The sequence below is a fragment of the Colletes latitarsis genome, chromosome 1 (assembly GCF_051014445.1).
Source record: "Colletes latitarsis isolate SP2378_abdomen chromosome 1, iyColLati1, whole genome shotgun sequence".
In the NCBI taxonomy this organism is placed as follows: Eukaryota; Metazoa; Arthropoda; class Insecta; order Hymenoptera; family Colletidae; genus Colletes; species Colletes latitarsis.
In genome coordinates this window covers 41630644-41648383 of record NC_135134.1, presented here as the reverse complement: position 1 = coordinate 41648383, position 17740 = coordinate 41630644, and the positions used below count along the sequence as shown (strand labels likewise).

General features: G+C 36.9%; 2 protein-coding genes across 3 annotated transcripts in view; both read right to left on the bottom strand.

The window, feature by feature from the left end:
• LOC143341705 (uncharacterized) overlaps nucleotides 1-17740 on the bottom strand; it is a 117449-nt gene that overhangs the window by 85225 nt on the left and 14484 nt on the right. Inside the window, exon 1 of one of the 2 annotated variants that reach the window (XM_076764918.1) lies at nucleotides 815-872. The exons of the other annotated variant lie outside the window; for it this stretch is intronic. The gene's annotated coding sequence lies outside the window, so the exon portion shown is untranslated. Of the gene's footprint in view, nucleotides 1-814; nucleotides 873-17740 lie in introns of those variants that run through there. 2 annotated transcript variants of the gene reach the window in all.
• On the bottom strand, nucleotides 4970-5569 carry LOC143343186 (uncharacterized). Its single transcript, XM_076767807.1, is given in 7 exon segments — nucleotides 4970-5082; nucleotides 5085-5115; nucleotides 5117-5152; nucleotides 5154-5261; nucleotides 5263-5376; nucleotides 5379-5483; nucleotides 5534-5569. Coding segments are annotated over 7 exon segments (543 nt in total).

Here is a 17740-nt window from a genome sequence, read left to right as displayed (position 1 = left end):
CTTTAACGAACGGGAAGCGAGAACGCAGGAATGTCGAGCATTAAATCGAGCGGAAGGGAATCTTGTCGCGACCCGATTATCATTTCAAAACCGCGTAACTGTTTTCGTATGCATACGGAATGAATGCACGTGTGCGCTCGTCTGATGCGATACAGGGTGATGAGCGTAAAACCGAGCATAGTGGCTCGATATTTAAAAGATCCACGTTAATCCACGAGCTGTGTAATATTTTGATACTCATCGTTCGAAAGAGATTCATTTGCAATATAAAAGAAAAATTCAAAGATAGTAATTGTAAATGATGGAGTATTCAAAGTTTTGTACTTTGGAGAAGTATGATGGCTGAATACATACATCGTTAGTTAATTAAGTTTAAATTTAAACGCATTAAAAAGTAAAAATCCACCGGTGATATTCTACCTAGCTAAAGGGACGATCTTTACGAAATAATAGGAATGTGAAAAGTGAAAATACCAAAGAATTAAATAAAATATCTCGGTAAATATTAGAAGAATTTTAGAAATAAAAATAAAAATCTTATTCTAATTGATGTCATCAAAATTCATAAAATGGTATGGAAACAAAAATGTACACAAGTCAACGCAATCATTGAAAGAAAACATTCGCAATAATTAAATAAATCTGGATAGACGGTTGAATTATGACTAAATAATCAAATAAAATAAACAGATATTTGTGGTAATAATATGAACGAGTATATGTAAGTGCATAATGTAAGAAAAGCGATTGTACAGGTAAATAAAATTAGTTGTTATCAAACGATCAAATTGAAAAGAGAAAGAAAATCGGTTACCATTGTCCAAAAAAGGTAGTTCCAGGGATGATGAATATCATCCTTGAGTGACTCCATTTATACCACTTTGAAGGATGACGAGTAGGTGGAGAGACAAAACGTGAAAGTTGACAGTTCGTTTGGCTATTTGATCTGTAGAGGAATTATTTCGATTGATCCTGTCTCTTGGCCATTTCTGGATCTTCGCTGGACCTCCGATATCTTGGTGTCAACTGTTGACCATTGAATAATATAATATACCATTGAATAAACAAGGCTTGAAATAATCATTTAAACCCACCACGAATTAAAGCCACCTTTTTACAAATATTCCTTTAAAATTTGATGTACAGGAGTACACACATGACTTAGAAATTGAACATGTATTTCAATAAAAAAAAACTAGGATATAAAATAATAAATATCTTATTGTACCGATTACCCGAAATTTTCAGACGTGGACGTGGAAGTTTGACACTGAGACAACCTGTATGTTGAAATTTTAAATGCAAAAATAATCTACGAAAAAGCTTTCTTTAGTCCTATCTTATGTCTCTGTCATCCCTGCGCAATACTTTTAACTTGATCGTTTCGAGCGAAAGAAACGGACCCTAATATTAGTTACGACGGTTCATTTTAATAACTGTGTCATGATTCTACGTTCGTAAACGAAAATAGCGTTCGCGAAGCGGGTCGAAATGCAACAATAAACGGAAGAAGGACGACATTCAAAGAACCGTAAAGTAAACCGAGAAAAACATCATGCTCGGCCGGCTTTCGTTCACCTGCTTGTACGCGCACGAAACAACGTAAGTGCATTGTGCTCGTTAATGCGTTAGGAAGCGACTAATGTCTCTCTATGGATATAAATATTTATACGCCTCAGACGGCCCGTGATAAAAACGAAGCGACAGCAGCCCGCAACGCTGCGGAGATCCCGCGAAAATGAGCATCCTGGAAAAAACGATTACTCACGCCGACCGCGCGGAGAAAACGCTTATCGATGAAATCAACATACCTGCTGGCTCGTGATTTATCACACGACAACTGACAAGTCAATTCCGTTTTCTTGAAAAGTTTGCAATAAACGCGCCGTTCCAAGGCGAGTCCGTTCACGCTTGAAAGGAAACCTTTGTCTCGGTCCCAAGTTTTTACAAAAACAGTTCGTGATCATACGTTGACGGTAAAATATACTGTCGTCGATTTTCATCCGTGGTCAAATAGGAAATTCGACGGAAAAGCAACGTTACTTTCTTCCCAGAGCGGCGGAAATCATTTCTCAAAATCTTCGCTGCCGACTTGGACAATTTAGTCGTAAGTTTAGAGGGACTTTTATAATGTTTCCTAATAATCTTCGTTGAGGACTTCCAATTTACTGGAAAATTGTTAGTGTAAATTAAAATACATTAACAGATTCATTAAATCAATAATCAGGCGAGCGAAGTCATGGAACGAAACTTGGTTTACGAATGAATCTAAAATATGTATTAGTTATTTTGAATAAAATTTGCCCAACTCTGTGATTTAACAACTAGGACCAGATCGCGAAATATTCAAATAATTTAATATTTTATTATTTTAATACAGTAAATTGCGAGCAACTTGCACCACTTTCAATAATGACAAATTATGACAAATAAAAACAACAGCAATATTAAATTTATATTTTAATTGAAGTTGTATAGTATTTTTTAATGTAAAAATAATAATTAAGACGAAAACACGTAAATACAGGAATAAAAGTAAATTATATAATAATAACAAACTTATTCATATTTTAATCTCACTTCTCCTTTACACTTAACACAGTTAGGACCTACTCATGGTGAATAGGAGGAATCTAAGGCAGAACTCGTTGTAATGAGTGTTTGAAATATGATTTACCTAAAACTAATTTGATTCTCTGCTTTGATAACTATGATATTAAATAATACTCACGCTTCGATCTATTAGTTCAAGAAACACAAACCGATCCCTCGAAGCTTGCAAAAGAAGACTAAACGAAACGAGTAAAATGACTTCTCATCGCTTCATCTGAGCAATAACACCGTTATCTTGTTTATGACGTTGTGTTTTTAAGGTATTAGCTATTATCCGATGTAAAGACTTTAAGGGCAGAGCACACTAAAGTCGTAATAATCAATAATTAATGCGAATAAAAAGTTGTTTCAATTGTGATTATTACGAATAGACATATTCCATTTAAAAGAAAAACATTCTTGCGATAATATTTAACAGTTAAACTTCTTTTGATTAATATCTGAGGATATTCTACACCACTGAATGCGTGATCACAAATGTAAAGAGAGGATATCTATATTTGACTAAAACTACCATTAACTCATTTTTTTCCAAAAATGGACTTGTATCACTTAAAAAAAAAATGGTTCGTATATTTTTCTTCAATCGAGCTACCTCTTATGTAGTTGAATTATTTACTGTTTATTTGACTTATGATACTTAGTTTCTCATACCTTAGTGACGACTATAAGTACCTAGATTATAAGATAAATAAGCGAACACTACGGCATCTTATTATGATTCATAAATTAATTAAGGTACATATTAGTATTCTACTACATAGGCAAGGTTCATACGTGTAGTTGCCCATTTCTACTTGATTCTTCAATGTCTCATTAGGCACCATCGAAATACACGCGTCCATTTAAGTAGAAACAATTAATATTAAGATACTTATTGGTATTCTAATAATTAGGATTTGTACGCGCAGTTACACATTCCTATTTCGTTCCTAGAAAACATATGGTGGACCACCTCGCATGTATCGACATTTTATTAGGTTTTTGGTCTCTTTATCAGACAGTTCTTGGTACGATGTTTCCTCGGAAGGGATAGTCTAGTACAAAGAATTAACCCTTTTAGTACCGACCGAAAGTATCGTATCTATGCGAAGAATACCGATTTAACGAATTTGCTAAGGTTTGAGAAAAAGCTCACAAAAAGCAAAATAAGAATGATATTTACAAAATTCAAAAAGGAACATACTATTACGAAATAAAGGAAGAATAAAGTAATGCCAATTGTATTTCAATATTTGTTGAAAATTATACGAATAACATAAATATAAAACATTACGAAAAACATAAAAATTAATTTCTCTTTTACAAATAATATCTGCAAATAAGAAAGGTCATTGTTTGATCATAGCTTTATATAGACCACGTAGTATGAAGTATTGCATTTTTCTAGTTTCTAACAAACTAATATTGGACCACAAAACTAAAGGATAATTGCCACCCTGTCGAGTTTCTTTACTATCGCTCTAGTCTCGACAACGAAAAGTCAAATCCATAAACAATTTTTTCAATTGTTTTCCAACGAAATTAAATCGTTCATAACGTTTTATGAATTTATTTTGGGACGGAGTTCTCTCGCGGTGCGAATAGTAAAGCGTCGCAACGATATATCGTCGTCACTTTTCAAAAATGTAGCGAATGACGATATATCGGTACTAAGAGGGTTAACACGTTGACTGTCAGTCTAAAATCCTAACATTGTTTACAAGACTAGAACTTTGATTTTAGTCAATTGTAAACTACGCAACTTAAAAGTTGTCCTGGCAGTTACTTTCGTAACCTCATTAAAATTAATGAAGCCTATTTATTTTCTTATCATTTCAACTTGAGAAATAATTGTTTTAGTTCCACTGTTAAAAGTTCTGTCGCCTATATATGGGTGACGTTGCAGTCAAAGTGTTAAACAATATCGTTCGACGCCTAAAATAAGAATTTTGCCGGTCCGTGGTGACCGGTAGCCGGTGTACGCGTAAACGGCGAGGCAAGAAAAGCCCGCGATCGGGTGGCGCGGCAAAGCACCGGGCCGGGCGTCCCGGGTTTCGAGCGAGTGTGCGTGAACGTGTACGTACACAGCGTGCGCGCGAGAGATTAGGCCCCGCGAGCCTGAGAAGGAACCCGCGTCCCTCGAGAGAAGGAGAAGAGCGCAGGTTATACGGTACCTACGCAGGAAAGGTAAGAAAATCTCTCTCGACGAGCGGATTCGAGGCCTAAAAGCAAGGAAGAGCGAGGAGGACGAAGAGGCGGCTGGCTCATAGAAGGTGCGGCGGATCGAACGACGGGGAGGGAGAGGGCGAGGGACGCGAGGCAGCGAAGGACCGCGCGACAGAGAGGGGAAAAACGCGTGGAAAAAAGAGAAACGTCAGGACGAGGGGATGGAAAGATGCAAGGGGGGAAGGAAGAGAGAGTAGCCGCGAGAGAGGGATATGGTACAGCGAGTGGCGTGCATTCTCGCGCGCACGCTGCCTCCCCTCTAACGCGGAACGCTCGCGTGCACGTGCAGCACGGGTAACGCGCACGTGTGCGTGTACAAAGTAGGTCCACGAGGAGCCGCGGAGAGACCGGCCGAATGAATATCGCCGTCCCCTCGCGGCCGGTGCGACCAATCCGCGCGTAGCGCGAGCTGCGTGAAGGCGGAACGCGGCCTCTTCGCGGTATATCTGCGTATTTATTATTCAGTTTGCAAATACGTGGCAAAAATGATCTCTCTCCGGCGCAGCACGGCGGCTGGATGCGCCCTCGCCCGCTGCGGAAAGTGGTCACGGCACGGTCGGCGGAGGTGGAGCCAGAAGGTAGGGAGCCGGGTACCAAGACGAGATATCGGCCGTTAATTTGTTAGAAACGCCACCAGCCACGGCCGATTGCACCGTCCGCGGCTACACGATCTCGCGTGCTCGTGTGGGTAACCCGGGGACCAGCCGTTCACCGCACTCGCTACTTCCGACCAAATAGGAGAAGACATTTTCTAATAGCTACTTATGGGAACGACAAAATGTCCAACGGATCGGTTGTTTCGCGAGACTCGATATCACCGTTTCATTTATATCGGTTCCAACATTTCTAATCCCGGGTAGTCAAAGTTCGATGGAACCGGAGGCCCGACAGACACTAATCAAACGCGTATGGCGTAGGGGTAGTTCCCCTACTACAGGACACTTGAGGATTTTTTTAACTCTTAAGTGGATTATTGGAGCCACTGCGGCCCTTTGAATTTAAGGTCTCAAAGTAGAGAAACGTTTCTTTTAGAACTATTTAAAAGATATTGAGTTCTAAAATTACAAGACTCTAGAAATGAACAACGTGGAAATAATGTATGATGAATGAGAATATAATTATAAAATACTTTGTTCAAAACGATTTAGTCCGGAGAGAAGAATTGCATCTGTCGATGAAAGAATCTACCTAATTGATAGGTTTACTATCTTCGTGGTAGGTTTAGTGTTAATGTGGATTTAACCCTTAAGCGGATTATTGGAGTTATTTTCAGTTGCGGGGGTCAATTACAATCATTTTTGGTCAATAGACATACCCCGAAATCTTAACCATTTCCGAGAAAAAAATTCCTTACTGAAAATATAATTTCAGGCCAGAAATGTCACTCCAAAATTTCGTGTGTATCTTTAAAACGTCATAACTTCTGAACGGATTGAAGGATTTTCATGTTTAAAAAAGCAAATAACGCGTATTTTAGTGAAGAATATGTACAAATTGTAACAATATTGAAAAAGTTGTTCCTTGACCCCGTAAAGTGAGAAAAACCACATAAAAATGGTCCAATTTTCAAACAGTCATAACTCCTATAATAGTGAATATATTTCAATGGAACTTTTTTCTGAAGTAGAGCTCATGGGTATATACAAAAAAGTATTAGACAATTTTTCTATAGAGCGTCAAACAAAATTACTAAAAATGAAAAATGAATTTTTAAGAAGAATCGACAGGGGGTAGGTGCCTAAATTTTTCGGCGAAAAAATAAAATTCTAAATCGTTCTAAAAAAATTATTTCTAGATTCTGGGGTCAATTACAATCATTTTTGGTGAATAGACCTACCCCCGAAATCCTACACACTTTCGAGAAAAAAATTCGTGTAGGTGGACAAATTTTATTAATAATTTTTAACAATAATTTTGTTAATAACTATTTAACGAAACCTCAATCAACAAATTGGTATTCTCGATTATCGTCTTATTTTGGCTTCTAGAATCTCCCATTAAAATTTTTCCCAGGGGTGGCCGAACACTCTGTATATGATCCAGTAAATCTTTAATGTATCGCTCACCACTTTCAAAAGGAATATCCAAGGAATCCTACGAGTAGCGAAGGTATGCCGGTATTTATATTTACATGTCTGTATTATATTTCTAAATTTTGTATCATTTTAATATTTTCAAGCAAAGCAAAGACTACAGAACTGCACTAGTCGGGTTTACTATTCATGGGGTTGCTGCAGGTATTTCGCTCTGCCTACTAACGAATCTCTCTGAACAATAACCATAACCTGATTAACTAATGCGTGGTTTCAAATATTGTAGAATCTATTCAATCTATTTGAACATTTACGTCAATAAAGTAGATTGCAATGTATACATGAACGTTACTTGTGTCACAACATTTAGTGACATCTAATGACTCTATATACAATAGGTTTAAAACTATATCGATTATGAGCAGTTAGAACAAAGCAAGCAAGTATACTGCACACGAGTCTTGAAGCAAATAGTATTTTCTATCGCTATTGTTAATAAACCTCTGAAAGTAAAGTTTCACTGCCTCGATCCAAAACCTCAACAACAGGGTTGAAAAATTAACAGCCCTATTTCGCTTCAAATGATAGGAGAACCGTTCCCTTCTGCTTTGCTTTATTTTCTTCTCATGGCATTATAAGTTATAATTTGTTATAAATTTATTTATTTTAAACATAATAGTCCCTACACTATTGCGTGTCTCTTTGCGCGATGTAGTAATATCATCATTAAAAGTTCTTGTCGTTAGTTTGAACTCAAATACCTAATGTTTCTATAGTAGGTCGAAACTTTCTCGGAAACGTCAGTAAGTGGCTATTTGCACAAACCTTTTCTCGCAGTTTTAATAAGCAAGTATTCCTTTATATAGAAATCAATCGCCACATTTAATCGGGTCGACGCCAGAGTTGCTGAATAACTTTATTTATGAGTCTATCGGCAATCTAAAACGTTAATGCCAGTTGTTGGGCAACGAGTCGTTTCCAACATTCAGGAAAGTTAAATATCTAATATAATATTGTGTTAAACTAACAACGAATCAAGGAATTTCAAGCACATATATATTTATTATTCTTCAGTTTATAGTACCAAATACAAACAAAATATAAGCTATTTCTTGTTCTTTTATAATTTCCTAGTACAATTGAGTGTTTTTTAAATAATCAGAGACATCAATTCCGTGTTTGAACGAAGCTTATATTTCTGTCTCTGATTCCTTCGGGTAATATATTTTTTATATTTTTGAAATTGAAAAATGTTCGATAGAATCCCCAGGGTTCTCGAAGTAGTATCGATTATTATCGTTTTCGTGTTATATAAATGTGTATACGTCTGTATAGAATGCTGTTAACAATTTTCGACGCCTTATTCCACGTCTAATGATTTTGTTTCCCAATGTATACACGATTGAGCAAACAAAGAAATATATATGCTTGCCGTTCGTGCGTTACGACCCGAAGAAATGCTGTGAGATACTCGCCACGAAGTTCGAAGCGGTTTCGATGAAGACATCAATGCGAATTTTTTTAGAAGCCTTATCCAAGACAATGGAGAGTGAGGCTCCGACAGTCCAACAACAACGGGACTCGAGCAGTAGCGGATTATTCCGCGACTCTGAAGCATGTGGAACAACGCTCCTGGAAACAATTCTAGACGCTCCGTTAGGACCTTAAGTCGCATTCGAATGCGATCAATGTGCAAATTAAAATAGAAAACCCTGTGAAACTGATGTTTTCGAGCAATGTTTCGTATAACGCGAACGATCGAATTGAAATTACAAGGAATGCAAAAGACAATGGTAGAAATTGGCCAATGTTGAACCTAGTTGGCAACGAAAGTTTTCTATGTTCGTATTGTTGGTTAGCACTGTTTGGTAAAAGTCTTGCGCTATTTTATATTTTTTTCGTTCATCTTTTCCTTGACACGAATTGCATTGATTCGTCTAAAATGTATTATAGTTTCGATAAAATGGTGCCACATACGACGCTTCTGCTGAAACTGTCGCTTTACGAAAATCGAAATTCGTTGACTAGCTATTAGAACTTTGACAAACTATTGACGATCTGAAAGGAAATATTATTCGTGTTATTGATGAGATACAGATTTATGTACCAGAGTCAACGGTCATTTAAATACTGTATAAAATATAGTGCCATCGAACATACATAAAAATAAAATAATAAGTACCAAATAAAAAAAAATTCAAATAATCGTCACTTTTCATTGTATGTGAATTCAAATTTATTTTCAATAGCAGAGTGAAATTGTACGCATTACGACAAAAAAATTTAAAATGGCCCTAAAAACCCCTCCTCGACAGCCTACCATTTGTTTGAAATATTTTTCCACGTGATAAACAGTTTTCGTATAATTTAGGTGGCAGATCTGTATAGGCATCAATATAATATAGATTGTTATCGGTAAAGTAAGTAAATCTTTGTTACGAGAAACGTGAAACGCGTGACAGAAGTTAGCCGCGAGCACGCTTCGTTGAAATGACTCTCTCGCGCGAATTTTTCTATGAACGTTACCAAAGACAACATATTCCGACATTGTCCGTTAACGCAGCGTGTCTAGTACGATGGCATTGTATTCCAACGTAATAGATTCACGATCGGTAGATAATCAAACGAACTGTAAAAACGAGTCGGCTATATTCCTTGCACGAATCCGATGTTGATAAGCTGCAGACGAGCGATTCATTTCCCTAATATGTCTACGAGTCGAATGACAATTGGGAATACCGTTCGCGATCTTGCCTCACTGGTTCGTGGTAGACGATGCGCGATGTTCGAAGGTCCGTCATCGATGATCGGAAGAACCCAATGACGAATTCATAAAAGATAGATTCTACAGTCAGGGACAAAACTGAGTGGACTCACGTTTGTGGTAGAAAAAAATGCTGTAAAATGCTGTAAATGTGTTGTAAACCGCTGCAAAACGAAGTTTTTCCTGTTCTGCTGGTAATTGATTTTCCTATATTCAATAAGGTTCATAAGTTTTCAATAGAATTCAAATCTGGCGTTTATGGTGGCCATTCTAAAAACTCTATTGCAGAATCCTTAAAAAAATTTACGGTTCTTTTTGTATTGTGTATTGGTATACAATTACGCATATTTGCTTCCTTTAATTTGCAGGTCTCTGTTTTTTCGGAGACGTTTAAATTGAGTCTCTCAATTATTTCACGACGTGTAATAGTCGATTCAATTCTGCATTCTCTTAGAATTCGTTTATCAGGCCTCTCAGTAGCACACCGCTTACGACCACGACCAGATTGCGGTATGTGAATAAAGTTAGTGAAACACGGTATTGTGTTTCACTAACTTTATTCACATTTTTGCAATAGTATTTTTAGATATATTTTTCGCGATATTTCTGTAACTGAGTCCTTTTCGACAGTCAGAAATTACTAATTCTCGGATTTGAAACGAAATTTCTTGTCGGTTCGTCATCTTTATATTAAAAGAAACTTTCCAAAAGGCGATACGATTAATACTAATTGGACTCTGAAGAATTCGGTATAAATATGAAAAAATTTAAAACAATGTAACATCTACAAGCCTCAGCAGCATATGGGAAACAATGTCTATTCTATTCTTACTCAAAATAAACTACTTTATTTCATAAAACAACATACGAAATGTCTTTAGAAATGTGTAAACTACAACGAAGAATTAAAGAAGTGGCAATTAATTAGAAAAAATTCTTGGCTTACTGCATTTTGTTTAATATAAATGGGAGACCATTCAATTTTGACCCTGACTGTAGAATAACAATCGAAGAGTCCGCTGCAATAAAGAGACAGCTCCACTTTCGAGTAATTTTAGTTAATTTATGGTCTAATATTTGCCTTAAGAAACATTTACTACATTGCGAGTCTCATGTAATAGTTTTCTACATTCCATCGAACATATTCAATCCACTTTAGGATTGGATTTATTATAGTCTTTCATTTTCATTCTTCACAGGTTTTATTTTAAATTTCAATCCCACCTAAATTATTGTTTCTAAACCTTCTTGATACCATCTTCTTTGATACTGAATATGCTCTGGACGTAACACTCAAAGCTCTGCCCTTGTTTTTTAATTTTATGACAAATTCGAGTTGTAAAAGCCAAACAGCTACACAGAGACAATTTTGTTTTTCTTCGAGTCTATCATTTTATAAGGAGGCCCGCGACGTTTTGTCAAAATCGAAGGAGAGGGGAACCTATCGCGGATGTTCCTCGATAGTTTGATCGCCGGTCTCGTTGAATTCGTTCCCGCAGAGAAAGTGGAATTACGTCAGTACGCATTCAGCCGTAAAAAAGAGGACCGTCGTCCCTCGTTGCGGAAGAACAGCGTATCGGGTGCTTTTCTTCGGCCGTGTGCATTTGCTCGGCCGTGGTCATTTACACCTTCTTCGCGTGTTCCTTGCACGCCATAACATTTCCGCGCGCCACGATATCATCTCCTTTCCTCTGTTCGCCTTGCACGTTCTTTAAAGTGCGCCTGTACTTCCTGATCTTAAATACTTAAGGAAATGGCGATTTGATCGTGCGGCCGGGTTTCTTCTTTCCACCGGTTCTCTTCAAACCGTCGAGTCTATCGGATAAAGCGCGAATACGATCTTCGTGCACGCGGAAGATTCTTATCGTAGTCGAAAAGATTTAATGCCGCTTTTCCGTCCACGGTTTACTGATTGGATAGCTTTCAAGGCCATCTCAGTATCTTCGACCAGCCCTGACATTCCAATAATTTCACTACGAACGGTCGTCAATATTTTATTGATATTCTTGTGGAGAACTCTTTAGTTATTGCCTACGTTAGGTTCCTTGTGAAAGTTATTGGTCTATCGTTTGGTTTAGTTCTCTTAAGTCTTCGTGCATTATCTTTATCGTTGAGTAGTTGGTTTACCAGTTCCTTTGGTCGAGACTGCAGTTTATTTATATGTGATTTATTTTAAATCTTTGTTGTTGGCTTTCATTGGTGACAAACCATGGAACAGCTATGATTTCTCTAGAAGCTTCCGTTATAAAATTGAGATCTAGACGAGAATATTCAGTCAAAAACCACTGGTTCTACGAATAGCGTGGTTCAGTGGTGGAGCCAGTGATGCGGTCCATTACTGGTCGGACGTCCACCAAATTTCTCTGGATTCGTAGCGTCCCGGAGTCTCTTCTCTTCCGATGAATCATTTTATATTCGTCGCGTGAATTTATTCAATTGGAGAATAACGGTGGAAATTAATTCTCGATATACTGTTTCATCAGGCAAAATTAAGTTATGGAAACATATTACTGACAATTTAACCCTCGAGCACACACACTGAAATACTTATTCAACACATTTTCAAGTGTCTTTTTTTAATCGATACATCAAAAATTTAAGAATAACATTGTGTAAATTAAATTATCGGGTGAGTTTGTACAGTAAAGATATTTATCAAAAAGTAAAAGATAAAGAGCAATATTTTTGCAGAAATTTCATTTTCTTCAAAAAATCATATCTTTTTATTGATAAGAGATAAAAGGGTTTTACCACACGAAAATAACAAGATCATGAGTTGTGTTTTATGAAAAAAAAATATGCTAACACGACTCGTTGCGAAAAGTATAAATACTTTGTAGAATGAAAGTAGATGAATTTTTACGTTTACGTCGTGACCGTTTTGGCATGTAAAAATGATATTTTTAATAAGAAAAAGAGCAAGTAATCGCTTGTGGGGTTTAATACAATATCTTTTAAGTATGAACAAAACTGTTGTGTGCTTGAGGGTTAAAATTCAAGGCTTACGCGATCAGAGTTACTATACAGTTTTCCCAATAAGAACGATAATTCACATTCGTGAATTAAGCTTAGAATATAGACATAATCGTTATTTAACGTGCACAAATACAACATTAAACAGTTTAAAACACATCTTCGTTGGAATGTTTTCGCTTAATATCAAATGAAAATAACGATGTAAAGTAAAATAGATTATTTACTATTTATTATTCGAAATAGTAGTTTACCCAGATATGTTTAAAATTACATACCAAATCTTACGAAATACTCTGTATTGATAGAATAATTTGTGGTACGACGATGTTTATAACTAGACGAAGAAACACATTAGCGATGTTATAAACACGCGAGAAAGCTTTATTAGTATTTTCTCACCAATATTTCCAGAGTTTAACGATCAATTTCATGCTTTTTAAACTTCTTATTATCAAACTCGATCTGCGAAATAACATACGCCGCGTAATTAACATTAACTTATCTAAAGTAAACTTGCCATTTCGTTCGCACGTAAGAATTACGTTAACGGAATAAGAGTGGAATTACAAGCGTGACGAGCTGCAAAGCATGGCCACTGATGTGTATCTCACGGATCGGTTTAATCGATGACGTAATACTTTGCGTCGCTAATTGTAAGTGACTTTGCCAAACGGTCTACAATCAATGCCGCCGTGGTACAATCGTGACTCGATGAAACATCCGTGGTCCACTTTCGAAATATAAATTCGTTCGTTAACTCACGTTGTGTCATTACACGTTTCGTTCGAATCGTAAAATTGCCTCGAATCGGCCACCATAACGATACTCTGATCAAATGTCCAGAACATTTTTTATATTTTTTCTTTTACTCCCTTCGATTATAAAAATGGTTTTCAATCATTCCTGTTCTAACCATGAATCTTTTCGAATGTAAAAATAACAGAAAACGTTAATAAAACTCCGCTACTGCGAAAGACCGAGGTTTCTATTTGTTTTGTTCTTAAGCTAGGCCAGCTTCTAAAATATCGTGAAACGCGACGCTTGCGATAATTTAATTCCAAGTTTTATAGATCCGTGGAGAACAGCAGGTTTAACTCGTATTTTGCCAACTCTCGCGGTTGGTGTCCCCACGCAGTTTTCTTCACTCCATTTCCCGTCAAAAACGCACGGTTCAAAGTTCATGGCATTTTACGCCCTACTTCCTGCGACGCCCGTACCTTCAAACCGTAACGCAATCCTCTCCCCAAAGAGAAACGCGACGAATTAGAATCCACGAGGTTTCACAAACGTCACACCCGATGTGGCGAATGACCGACTAAAGTTTAGAAGCGACGGTGTTCTTCCCGAGAATTCCTTTTTCACCGATACGTGGAGCGCCTTTGCGAGTCACTTCCGGCCGCGGGAACGTTGAAGGTGGATTTTCCAGGTAAATTACTTGCGTGCCTGCTTGTGAAAGCCACCCAGGTCTTCGCCCTCTTCGAACTCTCCACGTCGCCATTTCGATCAATCTTCTTACCTTCCGTCGTTCCCGTCATCGTTCCGGTCTCTAATTGTCCTCGTCATCGACGATCTCCGCGACTCGTTATCGCGACTTTCATCGCTCCCCACATTCCATCGTTATTCTCCAATTATTTCCTCAACGTCGCGTCATCGTCGTTACCACGGTCATCGATCGATCGATTCGTTATTTTCTATCGCTTTTCATACCGAGCCTGTAATTCAGCTATTTTTTAAATGGGATTACAGATAACACGGTAGTGTGGTTTGAATTCGTGTTATACAAAACAAAGAAGACCGTTAAGTTCCAAAAGTGAACGAAACTACACCTTTCTCCTATTATAACCAACGAAAGTATATTTATTCAAAGTATCGATAATCGATCGATACCTATTAATGTTATATAATGCACCCTAGATCCTACTTTTGTTCTTCTTTATAATTGCTAAGCATCTTGAGCCTCTTGTGCAGCATCGTGATTTCTATACTTCGCTTTTCCCAAAAAATGCATTGTTTTCAGACCTTACTTGCGTTTATTCAACATTTTAGTTCGGTGTAACAAATGTTTCTGAACCCAGATCCAACCCATGTGTTTCTAAGTAGTACGTGTCATTTTAATCTTAGTTCTTATTGACACCCTGTACATTTCTATCAGTCATAATGTAATCTTCCAGCACAACATCACGCCTCGAATGAATTCTTCCCAAACAATTAACATTCTTTTCGAAGTGTTCGTGATTTGCATTACTTATAACAACTATAGCTGCAACCACTTATTATCATCACTTAGATTAGGTCTAACCAACCTACAACAAAGATATTATCATCTTAGCTCTGATGTTTGCAGTTATTTCATGATGTTAAATTGGTATCTGTTTAAACCTTGAATAATGACCGCCATAGGTTTTCCTTTAACTTTCTATGTACATCTGACTTTATTAGCACTTCAATATCCTTTACGATTTGGATATGTTTATTTCATTCATTTATTTATTTATTTATTAACGGGAAGAAAACCCCTTTAGTACAAAAGATGAAATATGTAAGGAATAAGAGAATATAGATTATGCATAGAAGATATTATCGTTCATAAAATTTTAGCAAAATAATTACTTTACAATGCGTTGCAAGAATAATTTTAGACTTTCTAATGATTGTTCAATTACATCTGTTTTTCCGTGTACAGAGTTTCCACGAATAATTATTCTATTTATACAATTTTCAGATCCAAATATTGTGCGATGGTTTCCAGAATAAAATAGAATGTGATTCCTTAAATGTTTTGATGACACGTACAACAGAAACGATTGAAAAATTGTTGGACATGAAATATGACCTTTCATTAGATTATTTACAAACATAATATCGGTGATTTTCTTTCCATTATGCAATATTTGAAGATTAGTATTATTGAATAAGTCAATTTTTTCTGTATCCAATACTGTTTCCACAGATCTTACGATCGTTGGTGATTTTTTATATTTTTAACATATTTCTATATTTAAGTATCTGAATTTTTAAACAGTTCACCTTTCCTACGATTTTCAAGATCGAATACCTAAGAAATAGCTAACTGGTCTAATACACCATTGTCATCGTTTTAATGAGCAGTTGCAATAGGAAGAACTTATTAGAAAGATAAAGTTACTTTCATAATATTAACGTTTGAGTTCCATAAAAACGTTTCAAAATAGACAGGAGATCGTTAAATTAATTAGCTTCAACCCTAATGATGCTAGATCCTTCTATTCTGACAATCGAAACCCCTAGATTTACAACTTCTTCAAAAAAGCTAGATTCTCACTCTTTCTTAGATTGCTTTTCTAATTTCTTAACCCTAATTTTCACGTTACACATTAAGTGTAGTTAGTAAGATACCATTTGGAGTATAATTATAAATAATGTAATATTTCTTATTACTAAACTTAACAACATGACACTTATCTAGATCGAGATGACACTTATCACTATTTGGCTTTATTTGCAAAAGATTGATGAAAAGAAGCGAACGTTATTGTTAAGTTTAGTAATAAGAAAAATTACATTATTTATAATTATACTCCAAATAGTATAATTGAAGATTTAAACCCACAAACCTTGAAGTAGCCCACGTCATAAACCCTAATGATCCAATGTAACTCCTAGATTTACAACTTCTTCAAAAAAGCTAGATTCTCACTCTTTCTTATATTACTTTCCTAATTTCTTAACCCTAATTTTCACGTTACACGTTAAGTGTAGTTGGTAAGATACCATTTGGAGTATAATTATAAATAATGTAATTTTTCTTATTACTAAACTTAACAACATGACACTTATCTAGATTGAGGCGACAGTTGTCTCTAATTTGGTTCTATTTGCAAAAGTTTGATGAAAAGAAGCGAACGTCTCTGGATCGCGGATCGTCGAAACGATCGACGACGCTCGTCCTGGCTGGCGTTCGCTTCGAGAGGGGCCCATGGCGTCGTTTCACGACGGCGGCCGTATGCCCTCCTCGCTAGGAAATAAGAAATTTTCTTGAGAGATGCGAGCCTCTGCGAGGGAGGAGGCCTAGCCAAGCGAACATAGTTAATTTAGATTGTATCGCGTGAGAAGCAGGAAATGACGAAATATCCTGAGTGCTGACTTATACACCGCCGGCACCGTGTATGCCTGGGCTCGTTCCTCGGCCGCGTTGCTCCTCGACTCCTCGACTCCTCGCGACCTCAGCCCCACCGACCGCCCGACACGCAAGGATGATACTCTTTTTTTTTTTTCTTTTCCTATCCTCGCCTACACGCTGCATCTATTTTTATGTTTTTTCGCGTTGCTTCCGCGCCGCGTGACCGTGAGAATTTTGACCGGGTCGTCCGGACCTATCTTCATTCTCGATCTGGCCTACGACCGATCTCTCGGATAACGGATTTCGCGGACCAATTCGGCGAGTACGAGAGGTCACCGTGCGTTTCTATCGAGCCTTTGTTGCTCGATACACCTTCCATCGACGTCTCGCTACGCGAGCACGAGACAACGAAGAAATGGTCACCTCTAAAAAACGACCATTTTCCATCTGACGAAAACTATGCACGCTAAGATCAAATCCAGGACTTCCGGATAAACTTGCTTGACGAACGGTGGGCACAAAGTTCTATCTTATGACGATGAAATTAAAACGAACGTAAAATTTCATATAAGATAGGATTAAAATATCCAATTATTTTCAGAATTTTTTCAATTTTTAGCAAATTTTTAAGAATTACTTTCAGTTAAACAGACTACAGACTCGAACAATATCTAACTTTGATGATGGACATGTATTTAAGCAACTATTTTAGGAATTTTTTCAATTCTTAACAAATTTTGAGAATCACTTTCTGTTAAACAGACTATATCGAACAATATCTAAGATGGACACGTTTACGTTTGTGAATACGAGAAATGTATCTCCGCGAACAATAATCAATAGTCAATTGTTTCAGAGTTTTCTATGCAAGAAGAAACCTTTGAAGAACAAGTTTGTCATAAATCACAGCATGAGGACCGAATGGAACCAAAACATAACATTTGAATACGTAAGAAATATACAAAGAAAAACTAAATAGAATTACCTCGAAAGGAAGCACAATTAGTAAAACTAATCGTGACAGTGATTATGAAGCAGTAAGCGTTA